This window comes from Meriones unguiculatus, chromosome 2, assembly GCF_030254825.1.
Source record: "Meriones unguiculatus strain TT.TT164.6M chromosome 2, Bangor_MerUng_6.1, whole genome shotgun sequence".
Classification (NCBI taxonomy): domain Eukaryota; kingdom Metazoa; phylum Chordata; class Mammalia; order Rodentia; family Muridae; genus Meriones; species Meriones unguiculatus.
Window position 1 is genome coordinate 63,437,810 of NC_083350.1, and position 18,629 is coordinate 63,456,438.

At 44.8% G+C, this 18,629-nt stretch overlaps 1 protein-coding gene across 1 annotated transcript in view; it reads right to left on the bottom strand.

The window, feature by feature from the left end:
- The window catches only part of Znf397 (zinc finger protein 397), a 47,171-nt gene that overhangs the window by 6,862 nt on the left and 21,680 nt on the right, over positions 1-18,629 (bottom strand). The window contains exons 5-6 of the mRNA XM_060378607.1: positions 6,674-6,804; positions 6,031-6,111 (exon numbers count right to left, since the gene is read on the bottom strand). Coding sequence (XP_060234590.1) covers positions 6,031-6,111; positions 6,674-6,804 — 212 coding nt within the window. The remainder of the gene's footprint in view (positions 1-6,030; positions 6,112-6,673; positions 6,805-18,629) is intronic.

The following is an 18,629-nucleotide window of genomic DNA, read 5'->3' on the forward strand; positions in this document are numbered from 1 at the left end:
TTTCTTATCAGTTACATTTTATTAACTCTGTATCCCAGCTGTATCCCGCTCCCTCATTCCCTCCCACTCCCACCCTCCCTCCCTCATCTCCACCCTGCCCCTTTCCAAGTCCACTGATTGGGGAGGACCTCCTCCCCATTCATCTGATCCTGTTTTATCAGGTATCTTCAGGACTGGCTGCAAAGTCCTCCTCTGTGGCCTAACAGGAATGCTCCTCCCTTGGGGGTTGGGGGAGGTCAAAGAGTCAGCCATTGAGTCACAGAACTCTTTCAAGTGACCTCCAGAACCTGCTCTTCACCACCTGATCCTTCAGGGCCAGCTCAGCACTGACCTCCAGAGCACTGCTGCCTCAGCACCAATGACTGTGCACCTGGCTCACAAGGCCAGACCTCCAGTGTGACCCCAGCAGGACTGACTCTCCAGTGTGACCCCAGCAGAACTCTCTGGCAGAGGTCTCCTTTTGGCGCCTGCCTCTTGACTTTGAATTCTTCAGCACCTGGATCTTCAACAAGAACTGTCAGGAAGTGACCATCAGTTCTGAACTGCTCAGTGCATAAATCACCAGACTGTGTTTTAGTTTTCCTTGGACATTAGGCTAATCAACTCCATTTAAGCAAAGCACCCAAAGTGCTAGTAATTCACCCAATTTCTGTCCCTAATAATCAGAAACCTCCCCCCTTTTATACAGCTCAGGTATATGCGTAGGCGGGGGGGAACTTTCATATACTCAGGATGCAATTACTGCTGTTACAAGAGAATGGGTCTGAAGGTAAGGTAGCCATTCAATTGGTGAGACAGTCTCCTGACAGGACAGTTACTGGCTACGACAACACAGCTGGGCACTATTTGAGAGCTCAGCACCTGCTCCTCAGCACAGCTCCTTCATCTAGCTATCTCCAGCCAAGAGGAAGGTGCTAAGTACTATCAAAATGTGCTAAAAAAAAACAAAAACAAAAACACTGTTAGTGTCAGTGGTAAAGTCTTTATTTATTTTCCTGTGAACACAACAGGATGTTGACACCTGTCCCCTTTGAGTTAAAAAACTATCAGACAACCAGCTGGACACTGGATGACCCTTATTGGCCATGATCTCTGCAACAATCTTTAACACTCCACAGGCACCTCAAAAAAAAAAAAAAAAAAAAACCCTAAAAAAGATCACAGCTATTTGCGCAGGCTCAGCCTGCGCTGCCTGAAGGCATTTTGGCCACAGGTTTTATCACAGCCTCAGTGTGTTCTTTATGACTCTGCAAGCATCATCATCCAGGAGGAGGTACCCGTGCCCTGGTGGTCCAGGAGAGATACTGCCGTGACTAGTGCTACAAAGTAAGGCTGAGGGAGCTGGAGAGGAGGCTCGTGGCTGCTTTTCCAAAGGACCAACACCCACACGGCAGCCCACAACTGTCTCTAATTCCAGTTCCAGCGGATCTGACACCCTCGCACAGACATATATGTAGGCTAAAACACCAATGTACATACAATATAAATACATAAATATTAAAAAAAAACTAGCAAGGCTAAACCTTACTGTGTTTGCCGCTGAGAGGAAAGGCGGTGACTGGTCCAAACAAATAGCTGCAACTGGTCCAAATTAAAAAAAATTTTTTTTTGATTGGCTTAAACAGCTCTTCTTAGCTGAAATAAGCAAGCTACTCAGAGATGGTTTTTCTCCTGTCCCGGTGTTGGTGTAACATGAGGCCTGACACACGTTTCATTCAACCTTCCTTCATGCCTACCTTCCGTAGTGTGGGCTGAGTTGGTACCACAAGCGCAACAATAGAGACATTAGAAGAGCAGAGACAGGGGTCCTGGCTGTTGGTGGCAGGCCGAGCTGCTAATGGGCAAGAAAGGCTGCTTTCTGAAGCAGCTACTAAACAAATGTGGCCAGGGCAGGAAGCAGAGCAATGGGAGGGCAGAGCAAGAGAGGACAGAGAGCCGAGCTCAAGAATGAAAGGCCCCGGGGCTCTTGACAGTTTCACTGTAAAGCTGTGGTCAAATGTTGTAGACAGAGGTGTGAGACGCTTTGCTTTCTGTACCAGCACGTGCCTTGCAAAGAGGAACTGAGGACCTTTGAGTTCACAGGACTTCTGCTGCCTGATGAACTTTATGGACCTGTGCTTTGCTTCCTCATTTAAGGATCATACAAGGAGCTATGATACTAATAAACATGCTTCCTTGGGACATCAGCCTTTGCATCCCTCCTCACCCCAGTTTTTAACTCTTCCTTTCTCATTCCTGCTCTTCCCCTTCAGAGTCCCAGTGTCAGCTCAGGAAGAACCGCCAGGGCAGTTCAGTATCAAGTCTTTGGGGCCAGCTGCTTAAGAGTTTTAACATTGCCAGGTGTTAAGGGTTAAAGGTTGCAACACACAAAAGGCCTGCACAAAGACTGTAGTGGAAGTGATGTTCTTTGCGGCCTACTCTACTTAGCTCCTGCCTGCTGCTCACTGTTGCCATACACTGAGGGGGATAATGGCTGCTGGGGACCATCTCTCAGCAGGCTTCTCTTTACCTACGTATGAATTTTTCTGAGTGGTGCCAAAGGACCTCCAGCCAACTGACTGGAAATTTGGACAGCTATCTTTGAATAATATTGTTCTAGTTTAATTTTCATTGCTAAAATATCTTAGGAAATATACTTAGGAAATATAAATATACTTAGGAAATAAAATATACTTAGGAAAGAAAGGTTAGCCCATTCGTGTCTATAGGCCAACCCGATATATACAATCCCACAAGCATGACTGAGACTCTATTCTCAGGTAGTGTAGGTTGTATCCAGTTGACACTTCAAGCTGACCATCACCAATATGATTCCTGAATCTGGCCTGCCATCACCTCCCCACTACTGCCTCATTTACAGGCAAAAAGTAGAAAAATATTTATTGCTCAGCTGACCATATACTTGGGTCAACATAGGTAATACTTATTCCTATTCATTTCCTTCATTTCTGGAGCCTCTAATAACCTTTTCTAAAGGGTCATGTCTTTCATCTATGCCTGGCCTGTATTTCATGTGTGCTACTTGTGCCAATTAATCTCTGGTCAACTTGATACAAGCTACGGTCATCTGGGAAGAAGGAACTTAAATTGAGAAAAATGCTTCCATCATGTTGGCCTGTAGGCAAAAAAGTAAAATAAAATTATACACACACACACACACACACGCACACACATATATATATATGGAATTTTCTTGATTAATGATTAACATGGGAGTGCTCAGCCTAATGTGTGTGTGTGCGTGTGTGTGTGTGTGCACGTGCATGTACCAACCCTGGGCAGGTGATCCTAGGTGGTTTAAGAAAGCAAGCCGAACAAGATGGAGAGCAAGCAAAAGTGAGCAGCCTTCCTCTAGGTTCTGCTTCAGTTGCTGCCTCTAGATTCCTGCCCTGATTTCCCTTGGTGATGGACTGTAAACTGTAAGCTGAAATAGACTCTTTCTGCTCCACGTTGCTTTAGGTCACTGAGTTTATCACCGCAACACCCCAAGCCTGGTACCAATGTCTTCAGGAGTTAGCTTTCTGTTGCTAGGATGTGGTGATAAAACATATTTGCATACAAAATGGGTAAATGATGGATCTAAAATTATTTTGTAAATGATATATATGAAAAATGGTAAAACATTACTTGCAGTGGCTAGAGCATTGGGGCTTCACTCATTTATAGAAACACATCTAAGAAAAACTGTAATAATAGAGAATGAAAAAAGCAAAAGGCCTTACAATGGAAAACGACACAAATGATGAATAAAAGTATAAAAAAAAATCAAGGAAAATAAAATAAACATATATATTTAAATCTAAACATATCAAATATTAGTGTTTTTAAGTTTATTAGTATTCTATACTCAGAAAATTATATATGCATCTACTCATATATGTGCGGATATAAACAATTCAAAGAAATGAAACTAGCTGGGCCATGGTGGAAAACACCTTTAATTCCAGCACTGAGAGGGTAGAGGCAAGTGGATCTTTAAGTTCGAGGCCAGCCTGAGCTACAGAGTGAGTTTTAGCATCACCAGGGCTACACAGAGAAACCCTGTCTCAAAAACAAACAAACAAAACCCAATGAATCACACAAACAAAACAAGCAAAAAAATGAAATGAAAGTAAACTTCCCATTTAGTTTAAGAAAAACAAAATTATCAGAAATTTTCTTAGAATTCCCAGCATGCTTTCTGTTCCTGTGATCCTCCAAGCTTTTTCTCCACCTATTCTAGTAATGTGTGTGCTGAACTCATCCTGAGCTTTTGTTGAGATATTTACCAAACGTCAGTATTTAAAAAAATATACTGTTTGGTTTTGCAAGTGTTAGGAAATGAATTGTGTATCTAACATTGTTCATATGCTGAAATCTTAACTCTCAAAGTGACTGGTATTTAGAGATAAGGCCTTAAGTAGGTCAAATAAGGCCGCAGGGCAGAGGGTAAACTTTGGAAATTAGCTAGATGGCTCTCTCCTTTTACCACATGGGTCCTGGGCCTCAAACTCAGGTTGGCACACTGTGTGCTAAATGTGGCTCTGAGCCATCTCACTGTTACCTAATATGACTAAATTGTTTGCCAGTTTTGTTGTTCTGTGAGATACTCTGTAGCCCAGGTTGTCCTGGAACTCAGGGGAACCCTTCCAGGCCTCAACTCTAGAGTGCTGAGAAGACAGGCATTGGCTACCATACCTGGCTCCTCCATCCTTTTATTTTTGTGTCGTTTGAGACATGGTCCTAGTGCGGCCTTGGCTGGCCTTGAAATCACCTTGTAGCCCAAGATGACTCTGAACTCACGGCAGACCTCCTGCCTCAGGATCACCAGTGCTGGGATTACAGGTATATGCGACCATACCTGGCTAGGGTTGCTACTTTTGAGTGAGATTTGACCTTATGCCAAGAACAACTAGTGGCATTAGAGGTGATGGTCAGAGATACATGAAAGATTTGTAAGAGACCTCAGTGGAGCAGTGCTACTGCCAATAATAGTGTCTAAGTGAAAAAAACAAATCCTGGGTTACCATTTATTAGGCACCCATGGACACTTCTTGATTGCAGAATACTAAATGGCTACATACAATGACTGCTTGTTATATACTAGCAATTTAGTTGGCTTTGACCAACTAAATCTAAAACTGGACACACAAACCAGCATTCCATTGAAAAATCAAGTTCACAAGATAAGTCAATTCCATATACAAGTGATTTCAGAACAGGTTGGCATATGGGCCTACAAACTTTCACTCATATTTCCACTCAGGGAGGCACTCCAACTGGTGAAGGCAAATTCTTCCACAAACAGAACTTTAGAAACAAAACTGGTTAAGCTAGATAGTGGTGGAGCATGCCTTTAATCCCAGCATTTGGGAGGTAGAAGTGGGCTAATCTTTGTGAGTTTGAGGCCAGCCTGTTTTACAGAGTGATTCCAGGACACCCAGGGCTACACAGAGAAACCCTGTCTTGAAAAACCCAAACCAAACCAAACTAAAACAAAACAAAAAACCTTAAAATCAGTTATCCATTACATGGAAAGAGCAAGATTGGGAGTCTAGAAAGAAACAAGGATTCTGGGAGAAGCATTAAGGATAACTCCTGGAATGGACAAAGTATGCAAATATATTTGTATACCTTGTACATTTTCATCAAAGAGCATCTGTTGCAAAGAAGCCACTCAAGAAGGAAGAGAGGAATACCCAAGTACAATGCCAATCAGCCTCTATTCCATACTGGCATGGTTGATTCATGTACAGAATGGTCATGGCAGCAGAATAAAGGCGATACACAGCTTCAAAAATATGGATCTCCTCTCTCCAAGGTGGACACACCCATTACAAATTCTCATTGCCTGATGATTCAACAACCAGAGTAAACACTACCTAACAACTAAGGTAACCCTTCCTGGGGAGGGATCAGTTAGTGTGTGCTGGAGGCAGATTAACTGCATGGAACCAGCTTTGTCATGAAAATGGCAGAAATGTTTTTCAAAGGATTAGATTCATAGAATATTGCCATCACCGAAGTAACCCGCAGCACACTGCTGCTCACCAGATAGAAAGCGATGCTCTTGAGATTCATAACTGAATTGGACACGGAGCACAACTGGACATCTCGGAAACCAGCTGGAGAATTACCACTTCTTCAGTAGGATGCTCTTGTCCACAGAATGGTCTGAAGTCAGCAGGCAACGTGGTAGCCCCGAGCTCAGATGGGAACCACTGTGCAGAGGACAGATGTCATTTCTGAGACTAGAGCTTCTAGATATAAAAAAAAGGGGAGAAAAACCTTATTCATCTTCCATGCGCTTTCCCTCTTGGTGACAGCTTCCCTTCCGATCACCTAGGAGTTGGGCATTAACCCTCTCCGATATAATTTCCCTTACAAAAACAGAGATGTTCAAACCAGGATTGGAAACTAATAATATTAAACTAGGAGTGCCACTGGAACGGTAATTCAGGGAGGGAAATCAATATTTTCTTTAGGAATCAAGATTATGCTAGTCTCTGTCTTTTCTTAGAGTCTAACACTCACAAGTCGGGTATCTCTTTTCCAGCTCCGCAGGCTGATTAATGTGGGTTCATGCACTTCCTTATTCCACCAGCACCCCAACATTTCGGACGTTCAAGCAGCTGAATCGAAGGCCCAGTGAGCACGGAATTGCTGTCCACAGAACACTAGGCCATGAACTCACCCGCTCTCCACGCTGAAGAAGCCACTCTGACTCTCCACCGCCGGAGAAAACGCCTGTCAATTACCACCACCCACAATCCCTCCACCGACCTCTTGGACACAAGGCATGGAGACAGCCCTCGCTCGGCCGCTCTAGAAATACGGGAGGGTCACAGCTCTACGTTGCCGGCAACACTTGCTCGGCCGCTCTAGAAATGTGGGAGGACCACAGCTCTATGGTGCATCCTCACCCAGGCGCTGCATTCACTGGGAACCTGGGAAGTTACCCAAAGCAGCTCCCAGCTTTAGTGTATAAGGAACCAGCTTGACCCAAAGCTCATGCTTGGCTGCGGTTTACTGGTTCTTGAGGTGAATGTCATAATCTACCCTCTATGGGAAAAACTCTCTAGCCCCCCCCTTTTTTTCCTGACCAATTATTAACGATTCGTGACTCTTCTATAGCTGTTTGTTTCTCCTTCTCTTCTATCCTCCCCAGAACTTAATCACTTTCCTAAGTGAAACTCTGAGTTGATACCTATCCCCCCCCCATTCTTTCTTGCCATTCATCCACACAGGGAATTCAACATGCTAGCTAACGAACTAAATCCCCAGCTGTCTATTACATACAGTCCCCCCACCCCCACCCCGCAGCCCCACCTGTTGTAGTTAAGGTTTCTGTGGCTGCGACGGAAACATCCTGACCCAAAAGCAGGTCGGGGAGGAAAGGGCTTATTTGGCTTACGTTTCCATATCACTGTTCATCATCGAAGGAAGTCAAGACAGGAACTCAAATGGGGCAGGAACCCGGAGGCAGGAGCTGATGCAGAAGCCACGGAGGGGTGCTACTTTATGGCTTGCTCAGCGCGCTTTCGTATAGAATTCAGGAACATCAGCCCAGGGATGGCACCACCCACCGTGGGCTGGGCCTCCGCCATTAATAACTAATTAAGAAAATGCCCGCTGGCTGGATCTCCTGGAGGCATTTTCTCCATTCTTTCATTCAGATCACTCCAGCTGTGTCAAGTTGACATATGACCAACCAGCCAAGGATCAGGTCTTGAATTTTCAGTCCTGCCTGCTCCTGCTGAGTTGCTGGGGTTCCAGGTATGGGTCACTAGATCTGGCTCACTTCTTATTCTCTCTCTCTCTCTCTCTCTCAAATTACATTATTTATTTAGTGTGTATGTGTCTTTGCACATGCCATAACATAGCATGGAGGTTAGAGGAAAAGTTGTTGGCTGTCTCCTTGCATTTTGTTGAGTCCCAGAAACTGAATTCAAGTCATTAGGTCGTTAGCTTTGGCAGCAAGTGCCTTTATCCACTGAACCATCTTTCAGTCTCTCTCTCTCTCTCTCTCTCTCTCTCTCTCTCTCTCTCTCTCTCTCTGTGTGTGTGTGTGTTTTGAGACAGGATCTTTTTATATAGCTCGGTCTGACTTGGAGCTCACTATGCAACCCAGGTTGGCCTTGAACCCGTCAGTCTTCCTACCTTAGGCTCCTGAGTTATGAGATTTTAGGTGTGCACCATCACACCCCATTTTGTCATGAAATGGTGCTCTTTACTGCTATCATGGTAAACCAGAGAAGCGCCATAGTAGTAGCATGTATGTGTTGTCTGCAGATACTTGTGGGAAACTGGCTTACACAAGTATAAGAGCTGGTCAGATAGTGTCGTAGTGCTCGTGTCAATGAGTGCAATGCTGGGATCTGATGCCGACAAGGGGGAAAGGAAGATAGGAGTGAAGTGGAGGAGAACACAGCCACGCAAGGAGCCACAAGTGTAAGCTGAACCACAAAGTCACGGAATGAAACCTCGGGTTAACAGTATCATTATTGGGTTTTAGTTTTTTGAGACAGAGTCTCTTTTATATGGATACTGTTCTGAAACTCACTATGTAAGACCAGGCTAGCCTGGAACTCACAGGGACCCACCTGCCTCTGCCTCCAAAGTGCGGAGATTAAAGGCATGTGCCACCAAGCCTCGCTAGCATTAGTTGACTTTTTAGGATAAATTTATGTAGAATAAATTTATTCATGCAATAAGTATTTCTATGTTAGACACCATGCTAAAGCATACACAGGACATTTAGAACGGTCTTCAAAAACCCTGAGACCTCTCAGCTTGGAGATTCATGGGAAAGTAAAGAGATGCATGTGGAGTCATGTATCACATATACACTGTACAAAGCTCAGTCACGAATAGAACTCGTGCCAGAGAAAACAGCAGCAACACTATGCTGTGGGCTGTTTATAGTCGTGTTTTTAAGAAAAATAAGCAATGCATATAAATTACCAGCTTTTCTGGAAGGCTTGTGTGTTGTCCACAGAGTCTGGAAAGAACCATTCTGAAGGGTTTTTAAAACCCGGCTTAGGTATTATATTAGGCTCAACACCAGTATTTTGATTTAATTCTTTCCTGACACTCAGGAAAGTTAGAGCTCTCAAAACAATGATCTTTATAAAGTTGAGAAAGACTCACCAACTAGTGGTCCATTACAGCCAGATAAATTTGAGGGGAAAGTACACATGTGTTTTAAGTCATCAATAGCTTCATATGGCCAATGGTGTCCGTATTGAATAATATGGATATTGGACACACTCTGAAAACCTAATAGTCTCCTCCATGCATTGACTTGATTCATCTCTCAAGGTCTGGTTCATTGTAATCTTTGATTGCAATTTTATCATGTATTAGACACTCCCTTTCCCCAGGACACCCCTCGATATCAGACGACCCCCTAAAGAGCACATGCAGCCGCAGAATATACTCCTCCGCTGTTCCTGGAGGGGCTCGCTAGTTCCCACTTCCGGGGCGGTTAGCTAGTGGCTTTCCCGCTTCCCAGGGCGGTGCGGGCAACCTACGGAGTGAGGTGAGTGCCAGTGTGCAGCCAGGCAGCTTCGAGGCCTGGTCGGGCTGCAGCTCTTCTTTCTCCCTCTGCCCCTCGCCTCGGCTCTGCTTGGGGGGCGGGGAGAGCCTGGAGCTGTGCCGGGGGCCACTTCTCAGGTCAGCAGGGCGCCTGCCCCTTTGCGGGTGCCTCAGCTGCATGTGGTCCTTTTGCGCTGATTCCTCTTCCACTTGCTGGCGCCTCCCGTATGTCAGTGCTGGCAGCTCTTGGCTTTTTCTCTAGTAGACACTCTCAAAGCATCAACTTCTCTATAGGTTTTTTTTTTAAGAGTTTTTACTATTTATTTATTAATTTATTTATTATTTATTATATAATGTTCTGCCTTACGTGTGTGCCTGCATGCCAGAAGAGGGCACCAGATTCTCATTCTAGATGGTTGTGAACCACCATGTGGTTGCTGGGAATTGAACGTTTGGACGAGCCAAGGTCTCTGAGCCAGCAATCCAGCCCCCTCTATAGGTTACTAGTATTTTAAAATCTGAGGTAGGATCTCACTAATGGCCCGGGATGGCCCTATGCTCACGCTAGCCCAGGCTGACTTTGAATTTGGTGAGCTCCTGCCTCAACCTTCCGAGTAGCTGGGCTCACAGTCCTGTGCCATCAGGTCTGGCTCTTTGTAATTTGTATTCATGATTAGATACGATGTGTGCTTCTCTCTCACACATGCCTCTCCCTGCTTTTAAGTTCTGGACCGGCAGGGACAATGCCTGCACACAGTAAGCATCAACATTTTGTGAAAACCGAGGTCCTTTTCTGGTGAGCACGTTGACTTTGGGAGTCATGCAGAGAAGAGCTAGCTTTCCAGCAGAGGAGTCCTCCAACAGTGTGGACCCTGGAGTCAGACCTGTAATTCCAGCACTCAGGTGCTGGAGGCAGGAAGATCAAACTGTTACAGGCCAGCTCGAAATATGAGCCCCTGCTGGCTCTAAAAAAAAAAAGGAAACCAAATCAACAAATCAACAAAACCAACAACAGTCCAGATTACCTTCCAAGCTACCTGAGCTGAGACAACTCCCATGTGCTGCTTCTCTTTAAACAATTGTAAACAATTGAACTTACGCTCTCGCATGCTGCGAAGTGAACTGAGGCATTCAAGATGTGTTGTCCATGCTGGGATGCACTGTAAAGGCCCAGTGGACTGTTGATTACTAAATGAGCAGGCTGCAACGTTCAGACACATTACATTTCAGTGCAGTTGCATTCACAGTAACAGCCTGCCTCAACCAGAAGTGTCCTGTTGGTTAGAGTGGTAGATGGCTAGAGTTACCTTCTAGAGGTGGGGTTCGGCTTGCACCCAAGCTCAGTGTCTCTCACCTCTGCTCTCCTTCACCATCTGCTGGGTGAGACCTAAATCCAGGTTTTCTGATCGGAGTCAGACAAGGTTGCTTCCTCAGACTCGTATCCTAAGAGCTGGGAGCGCTGTCCTGCAATAACACTGAAATGCCTCTCTCTAGACTTACCTTCTGCGAGAGATGGGAGATCACGCCTGGACTTGCTTTTAGTGAATGTCCTTGTGCTAGATTTCCCACAGCGATGGCTGTTCTGCAATCCATTCCTTGTGAAATGGAAGTTGCCTCTTGCCTTGAATATCTTACTGGGACAGTTTTTGAAATACGGTCTTTATAATTCTTCAGGTGTGGTGAGGACAAAACTGGGGTTGGAAAGTTAGGTTGTTCCTGCATTTCTCAAGAGGTGGAACATGCCTTGAGAGGAAAGCTTCAGGGTCAGAGGGCAGAAAGGGCAAGAGGGAAATGGTAAGAACCTTGGCTGTGATTGCTCTAAGAAGGAAGAGGTGAAGCGGTGTGAGTGCACAAGAACATTTAGCATTTGCTTGTTTGAATCACTTCAGTGCACTCCCAGGAGATGGGGATTTCCATGCTTGTTTGGTGCTGACCTTGAAGAGATTAGAATAGGAAAAGTGATGGTCTTGAGGATGAGAGCCTTACGGAGAACATGGGAGGAGAGGATTCTGGGTCTGTTGGTTTCCAGTGAAAGGGATGCCCACCCTGAGTTGCTTACCGCTGTGGGAGCTGGCTAGCCCTGAGAGGTGCTGAGGAAGCATCGGAATAAAAAGGTATGCTTAACATGCCATGCAGCGCTAGCTTCTACAGCACCTCACTGTTGCGGTGTCAGCTCTTTCCAGGAGAGGGACTGGAATCCCAGAATCTCACCAGGAATACCTGACTGACTGAGTAGGATTGCCTGATTGTGGCACTGGTGCTTCTTGTGAGCTAGATCACTTACCTGAATCTGCTAAATGCCGTGGAAATGTTTTTCAGTCTGTATTAGGTACCTGACAGTATTGACCAGGTTTTCTTTGAAATTCTCCTTTTCTGATTACAATGACATTCATATATCCACACATATAGATCTGTAATGACAGTCATATACATAGGCACACATATATATGTGTACATGTGCATATTCATGTCTAGTGAAATAATTTTCTGTATGACATACAGTGTCATGTGATGCACTGGGTTCATTGGTGGGCCAGAACAGTGTGGCTGGCTGTGTAGTCATGGATAAGACCAGTAGTCCCGTCAATGTGTGAGTATTAGTTTATGTATTTCATTTTGTGTGTGAGCCGGTGTGAGTTCATGTGCACCATGTGCGTTCGAACATGTCCTGGGAACTAGAGTCACAGGTGTTTGTGAGGCAGGGTGCGGGAACCGAACCTGGGTCCTCTAGAAGAGCAGGAAGTGTGCTTAACCGCTGAATCACCTCTAGTCCACCCTTCCCACCCCAGTAGAGAATTTTTTTTTTGACAAAAAGAGAAGTGTTTTGAGGGAAATGCACTTCTCTTTAACCTTGTCTCGCATTGCTTCTTGACTAAGTCAGGGTTCTTGGCGTCGAGACATCCCAGGATCGTTTGTGGACTGTGTTTCAGACGTGGTTCCTGGGATCTGATTTAGGAGTGGTTGATTAAGCTAGAACACATCCCAGGTCAATGAGGTGAGTACAGAAAGAGGACTTCATCCTGAGAGGTTTTTATTTTTTTGAAAACTAGCCAGAAGCACATGGAGGGAACATGGATGGCCTTCCTGGTAATGATCCACCCAGCTGAAAGTCAGAATCGATTGCTAGCTAGTGAGCAGTGCACCGTGGAAAGTCAGACTGGCCCATTAGAGTCTCTTTTTTTTAATATTCGTTAATTTTTTCAATTTATGTCCATGTTCTGTGTACCACATGTTTGCAGTGCCCTTGGAAGCCAGAAGGGGGTGTTGCATCCTCTGGAACTCAAGTTACAGAGTGCCATCAGCTGCCATGTGTGTCCTGGAGTCTATCCCAGGTTCTCGTGAAGAGCAACCAGTGCTCTTAACCCCTGAGCCATCCATCCAGCCTCTCAATAACAGTCTTGATAGCACATTACCATCTCTGATCAGTAAACACTGCTGTGAGTGTCAGATAGATCGATAGATAGATAGATAGATAGATAGATAGATAGATACTGTGGTCTAAAAGACTGAGTGCTGGAGATGGGGGCTGAGTGAGTATGGGCAAGCCAGGTGGTAAGTTGTGTGGTTTGACACATGGGATACTTCTGGGGTCATGGCGGGAAGAGGAAGTATGGACTCTAGAGACAGGAAATAAAACCAGTAGGGCCTAATTTGAATAGAAGGGAGAGCCTAGGGAAGACTGTTAGCTGTGTCGGTTGCTGACCCCACAGCCAGATGGATATTCCTGACTCCTGAGCATAGGTTTAAGCAGGCAAGGATGGTGAGGTGGTTACCCTGAGCTGCGACTGAAGTCCTTTTGAAAGATTCAAGAGAATTCATGATGAGATTGAGCGATTGTGGGTAATCAGGTCTGGGGACCAGATGGGCGTTCTAGTGATGGATATTAGCTGAAAGTGAGGTGCTGAGGTCTTGGGGGACATGGAGAGGGACAATAAGAGTAAATGCTAGGACTGGTTTTATGGAGGACACTGGAGGGAAGGAACTGGACGAACAGAAACAAAATCTTATGATTATAAAGTTCCCTCAGCCGCATCTACCTGGGGAATATGTTGCCAAGGAATAGTATTTGTAACAAAATTTGAGTAAGGGCTGGTGAGGCAGCTCAGGGCTTTCGCTGCTCTTGGCAGAAGACCCTAGTTTGGCTTCTAGCATCCATGCTGACTGGCTTCCAACTGCCTGTAACTCCAGCTCCAGGGAATTCAGCATCCTTTTCTAGCCTCTGTAGGTACTGCACGCCTGAGCACAGCCCATATAGAGACACACCCACATATATAATTAAGAATAAATCTTAGAAGTTAAAAAAAAATGAGTACTATCGCAAATACTGGCATTGAAAAGCTAGAGATGTAACAGAGTCATGGTCACTAAGTGAAGAACACACATGCCAGTGTACAGCCTTAGCAGATGCTGTGACACCACAAACACATCTGACAGCTTGGCATATGTCACTTCTTTGTTTCCCTCTTTGTGTTTTAATTTATTTGGAATATACGTGCATGCATGTATGTGCATGTACATGCCTGCATGTACACCTGCACGCCAGAAGAGGGCACCGGATCTCATTTCAGATGGTTTGTGAGCCACCATATGGTTGCTGGGAATTGAACTCAGGAACTCTGGAAGAGCAGCTTGTGCTCTTAACCTCTGAGCTATCTTTCCAGCCCTGTCCTTTTTTTTTTTTTTTTTTTTTTTTGAGACAGTGTTTCTCTTTGTAGCTTTGGCTGTGTTAGGCTCCCTTTGTAGACCAGGCTGGCCTCGAACTCACATAGATCTGCCAGCTTCTGCCTGGGATTATGGATATGCACCATTGTGACCGGCTCATTTGTTCTTTCTTTAGAGACAGGCTCTTTGTGTATGGATTAGAACTCACTATATAGCCGCAGCTACCTAGAATTCACAGACAGGCTTCTTGCCTCGGCTCAGTAAATGTTGGGATTACAGGTTTGAAACACTACATCTGGCCTTGACTCCTCTGTCTTCTGAATCCTTATAAGTGGATCTCTAAATCCTGCTCAGTTTCTGTATCTTTGCCCATTATGGCCTCACACCTGCATGGCTGTGGCTCCACCTCTTCTGTACTCTACTCTGTATAGGGACAGACCTTCCAGCCATGCTTGTGGGCTCAGGGTTCCACCACTCAAACCATGGATGGCTTGGCTGTTCAGCTACAGGTGTGTTCTCCTACTGTCCATTAGTGTTCCAGGGTCTGGCATACTTGTAAACCTGGGTGCATAGAAGTGCTTGGGGCATTTGCCAAAACCCATATTCCTGGGGATTCTGACAATCTGTAATAGGGTCCATCCTTCATGGCTGATAATTGAGCTATGACTGGGGGTGACACCATTAGTCTGCTATCCTTCAACCACCTTCAGTTTCTTCAGTGAGCTGTGTCTTTTCATAGCCATTTCTGTCACTCAGATCAGACTCCTGAGATTTATCTTGCAGGCAGCTTGCCCTGGCTTTTCTGGCCCACCTCTCTGGTCTTAGAAATTAGTCTTTTCCTTGTGTTTAACTTCTTTTGATTTATCATACTGTTTACTTGTCTTTCCCAACGTGAATTAAAATTCCTTTGGAAGAGAACTTTTAATACGAGACTTCTGTTCAGCAGTCTAAATAGCACATAGTAAAGTATTTGTGAAATAATGAAGGGAATCCTTGACTCTTCGCTGCTGTGACTTACAGCCAGGAATGCTCATTCTGTTTTTGTGCATACACGCACATTTCCCATGACTCCCATCCTAACATTTCTGCTATTATTCATAATTTGTAAGAACAACTAAGAATAGTCTGGGCAACACATTCTGGAATAAAAACAGTTAGTAATAGAGAGTCAGGTTCACATTTTGACCAGTTTGGTGACTTTGGAAAAATTAAAAATGCGTGGCTTCTTCACCTGTAAAACATGGGGATGATATTTACTGCACAGTGGTATTGTTGAACCCCCAAAAAATAGTATTGTGAAATGCATATTAGACTGTAGAGGACTCCTCTACCCCAGCTAGTTCCCAAATCATGGGAGTCAGAGACCATTTTAGAATTATAAAAGTTTTAAGGAACCATAAATATGCAGGTATCAACCCTCTAAGCTCTTTCACTGTTTCTGAGCTTACATACCCCATGTTACTTGCCATAACTTTTCCTACCAGTGCTGTTTCTGTTCCATCAGGCCAGCCTTCATGGCCCACGTTCTCACGGTCCATACTGCCCCTTGTCAATTTCCTTCCCACTTCCTCTCCTACTTCTCCTTTCTCTCTTCCCAGCCTCATGGTCCCTCTCTGACCCCAAGCCCAGAAACCTTAGCTCCACCTACTTATCTTCTGCCAGTTACAGGCTTCAGTGTCTTTATTAACCAATTAACTTGAAATTAGATAGAGCAAAGTTTACTCAACAAAGACCTTGTATGTGAGGATGTACTTGCATGGGCGGCAACCAGATCTTGGGGGCCAGTAATTAGCAGTAGAATATATATCATCAGACCAACTCCTAACAAATTAGCTCTTGTAAACTGCTTGGCCCGTAGCAAGTGTTACACTTTGAGTTCCTGTCTTATGGGTGACTCCATGGCATAGTAGGGCTAAATACTTTGCTTGCAAAGTCCAGCTGTGTTGTTCACTAGCTGTGTGCCTTTGGCCAGCTTATGATCCTCAGAAGTCTCATTTGGAGAATGGACAAAACCATGATTGTTCTTACTATTCTGTTATCCCTAATGCTATCCCTAACGTTCCTACTCAAGGTCACATAATTTTAGCTGTACTCAAATTTTGTCTCATATCCTGAAAACAGTCTTGAACAAGCTACAGATTATCATTTGTGCGGAAGTGGCCTTTTAGTCAGTTTTCTACACAGGCACCAGGTTAGCTTTTTTTCTACAGTAGTATATACCCGAGTGGCTGTTCTTAATAAACACATATTTACATTCTGAGCACATGCTTTCCCTGTGTAATGTGTCCAATCAGGGGCTTTGGGTCCACCTCCTCTCGGCCTCAGCTAGGTAGCCTTTTCCATTGTCCTGCCCAGGATGTTCAGAGAGGCCATAGCCTTGGCCTGTCATGCTCCAAGAGGACAGAGTAGACTTAACTTTGTGAAGGTGGAAGAAGACAATGATGTTTGGAGGCAGGACTCTGGTCTTTTGGGAAACCTCCAGAGCCAGGAGGTTTTCCACCAGCAGTTCAGACAGTTTGGCTACTCTGATTTCACTGGACCTCGGGAGGCTCTGAACCAACTGCAGAAGCTTTGCCATCAGTGGCTGAGGCCAGAGGAGCCCTCCAAGGAGCAGATCCTGGGGCTGCTGGTGCTGGAGCAGTTTGTGGCCATCCTGCCTGTGGAGCTGTAGGCCTGGATGCAAGAGCCAGGAAACGGAGAGGAGTCTGTGACTCTGCCAGAGGAGCTGGAGAGAGAGTTTGGTGAACCCAAGCAGCAGGTGAGATGTAAGGATTTCTGTTTGTTTTTACCTATTGTGGTTAGTCGAGAAGCCATTTGTGAGCACTGACTCAGCTCTCAGGGAACTTAATCCGTTTCCCTCCATTAATTCAAGTCATGGGGGGCTGTAGTGCTGTTTTTTTTTTTGTTTGTTTGTTTTTTGTTTTTTTTTTTTTTTCCTCTGGTCATCTTGACAGTTTTCTGGGTCTTCTGTCTTGCCCCATTACTGTAGCGTTTTTCTCCTGTATATCCCCAGGCACAGTACTTGTTACTCTAGGACACAGCTCACAGCCAAGAAATAGTCTGCACAGAAATGACAGTCATGGGCACACCGAAGTCTCTCAGTAGCCCACTGCAGTCCTTGGAGAACTATTGCAGGAGTGAACCCCAGGAGCCCCAGGTTTTTCATGAGAGAGAAGAGCAACCCTACCGTTTAAGGTTAAGGATGGAGGTAAGGACTATCAAATGTGCCAAGGCTTACTTTGTTAATGACTATCACCAGCACTGTCACCAAGTATTGTGGAAAGTCTTGTTGGCTTGAAATAGTCTTCAATTGGCTCAGCCTAGACTCTGAAATTTCAATATAATTTTTAACTTGGATTAAGAATAAAAGTCTTTTATATGATTTTTTAATACCATATTCCAAGAGTAATACTGTTTTTTTAAAGTATTTTTGTTACACTAACAAGACAGTTTCTAAGAGGGACAAGAATACTGTGTCGGTAACTAAAGTCTCACAATAGTTTGGAAAAGGGAAAACGATATTAAAATTTGTCAGCTGCAAGCCAGATGCTGCGGCACACACCTATAATACCAATGCCAACCTGAAAGGCTGAGAGGTAGGAGGGTTACCTGTTCTAGGACAGCCAGGATTACATAAGGAGATGGTCTGAAAGAGAAGAAAAGCAGCAGGCACTAGCCACTACGGAGTGTGACTAAAAGCCAGACTCTAGAACGTACAGGGCCAAGTTAGAAAGTTCTCAGAAGAACACATATGCAGGAGGGTGCCGTGTTCATCTGCTCCTGCTAGGCCTGAGATCCTGACCTGTTAGAGAGGGTACAGTCACCGATGGAGGTAGAGATGTTCTCTGAAACCCTCAGCTGGCTAGATTCAGGAGAGGCCACCTTTAGGGTGCCAGAAGCGCACCAGGAAATTTGACTTAGTGTGACATTTGCGGGGAAGCTGCCAAGGAGGATAGTTTCTCTGAAATTTGTTGGGTGTTGTCGGGTACAGAATGAACTGAAAAGTCTCCTCCACTCTCCTTCCAACTCCCTCAACAGATAAATCCATGTGCTAGCCTGATGCCAGTATCATAGATAGGACAATGATAAATTTGAAACAAAGAGGCAATAAATGGAAAGTATCACAGGTGCCAAGAATTAGAACCAAAAGGACTTTAACTTAGTGGCAACATCCATCTATATGGACAGTAGCCACATGAGATGTATTAGCCTGTTATCTCTAACTAAGCTTCTGATCTCATTTTTACCAAGCAAACTCATTACCCTCTCATGAAGTTTAACTCAATTAAGAGAATGACTGGTTCAGTCAAGTCTATGTAATTTACATCACTCATTCTTATTTATGGTTATAGTGCATAGTTATAGGAGCTTGTTTACTGAGTCCACCCAAGGAGGTAGACCTGTTCATTGTGTTTTGATAGAATTAGGAATAAGAGGTCAGAAGCCTGAGG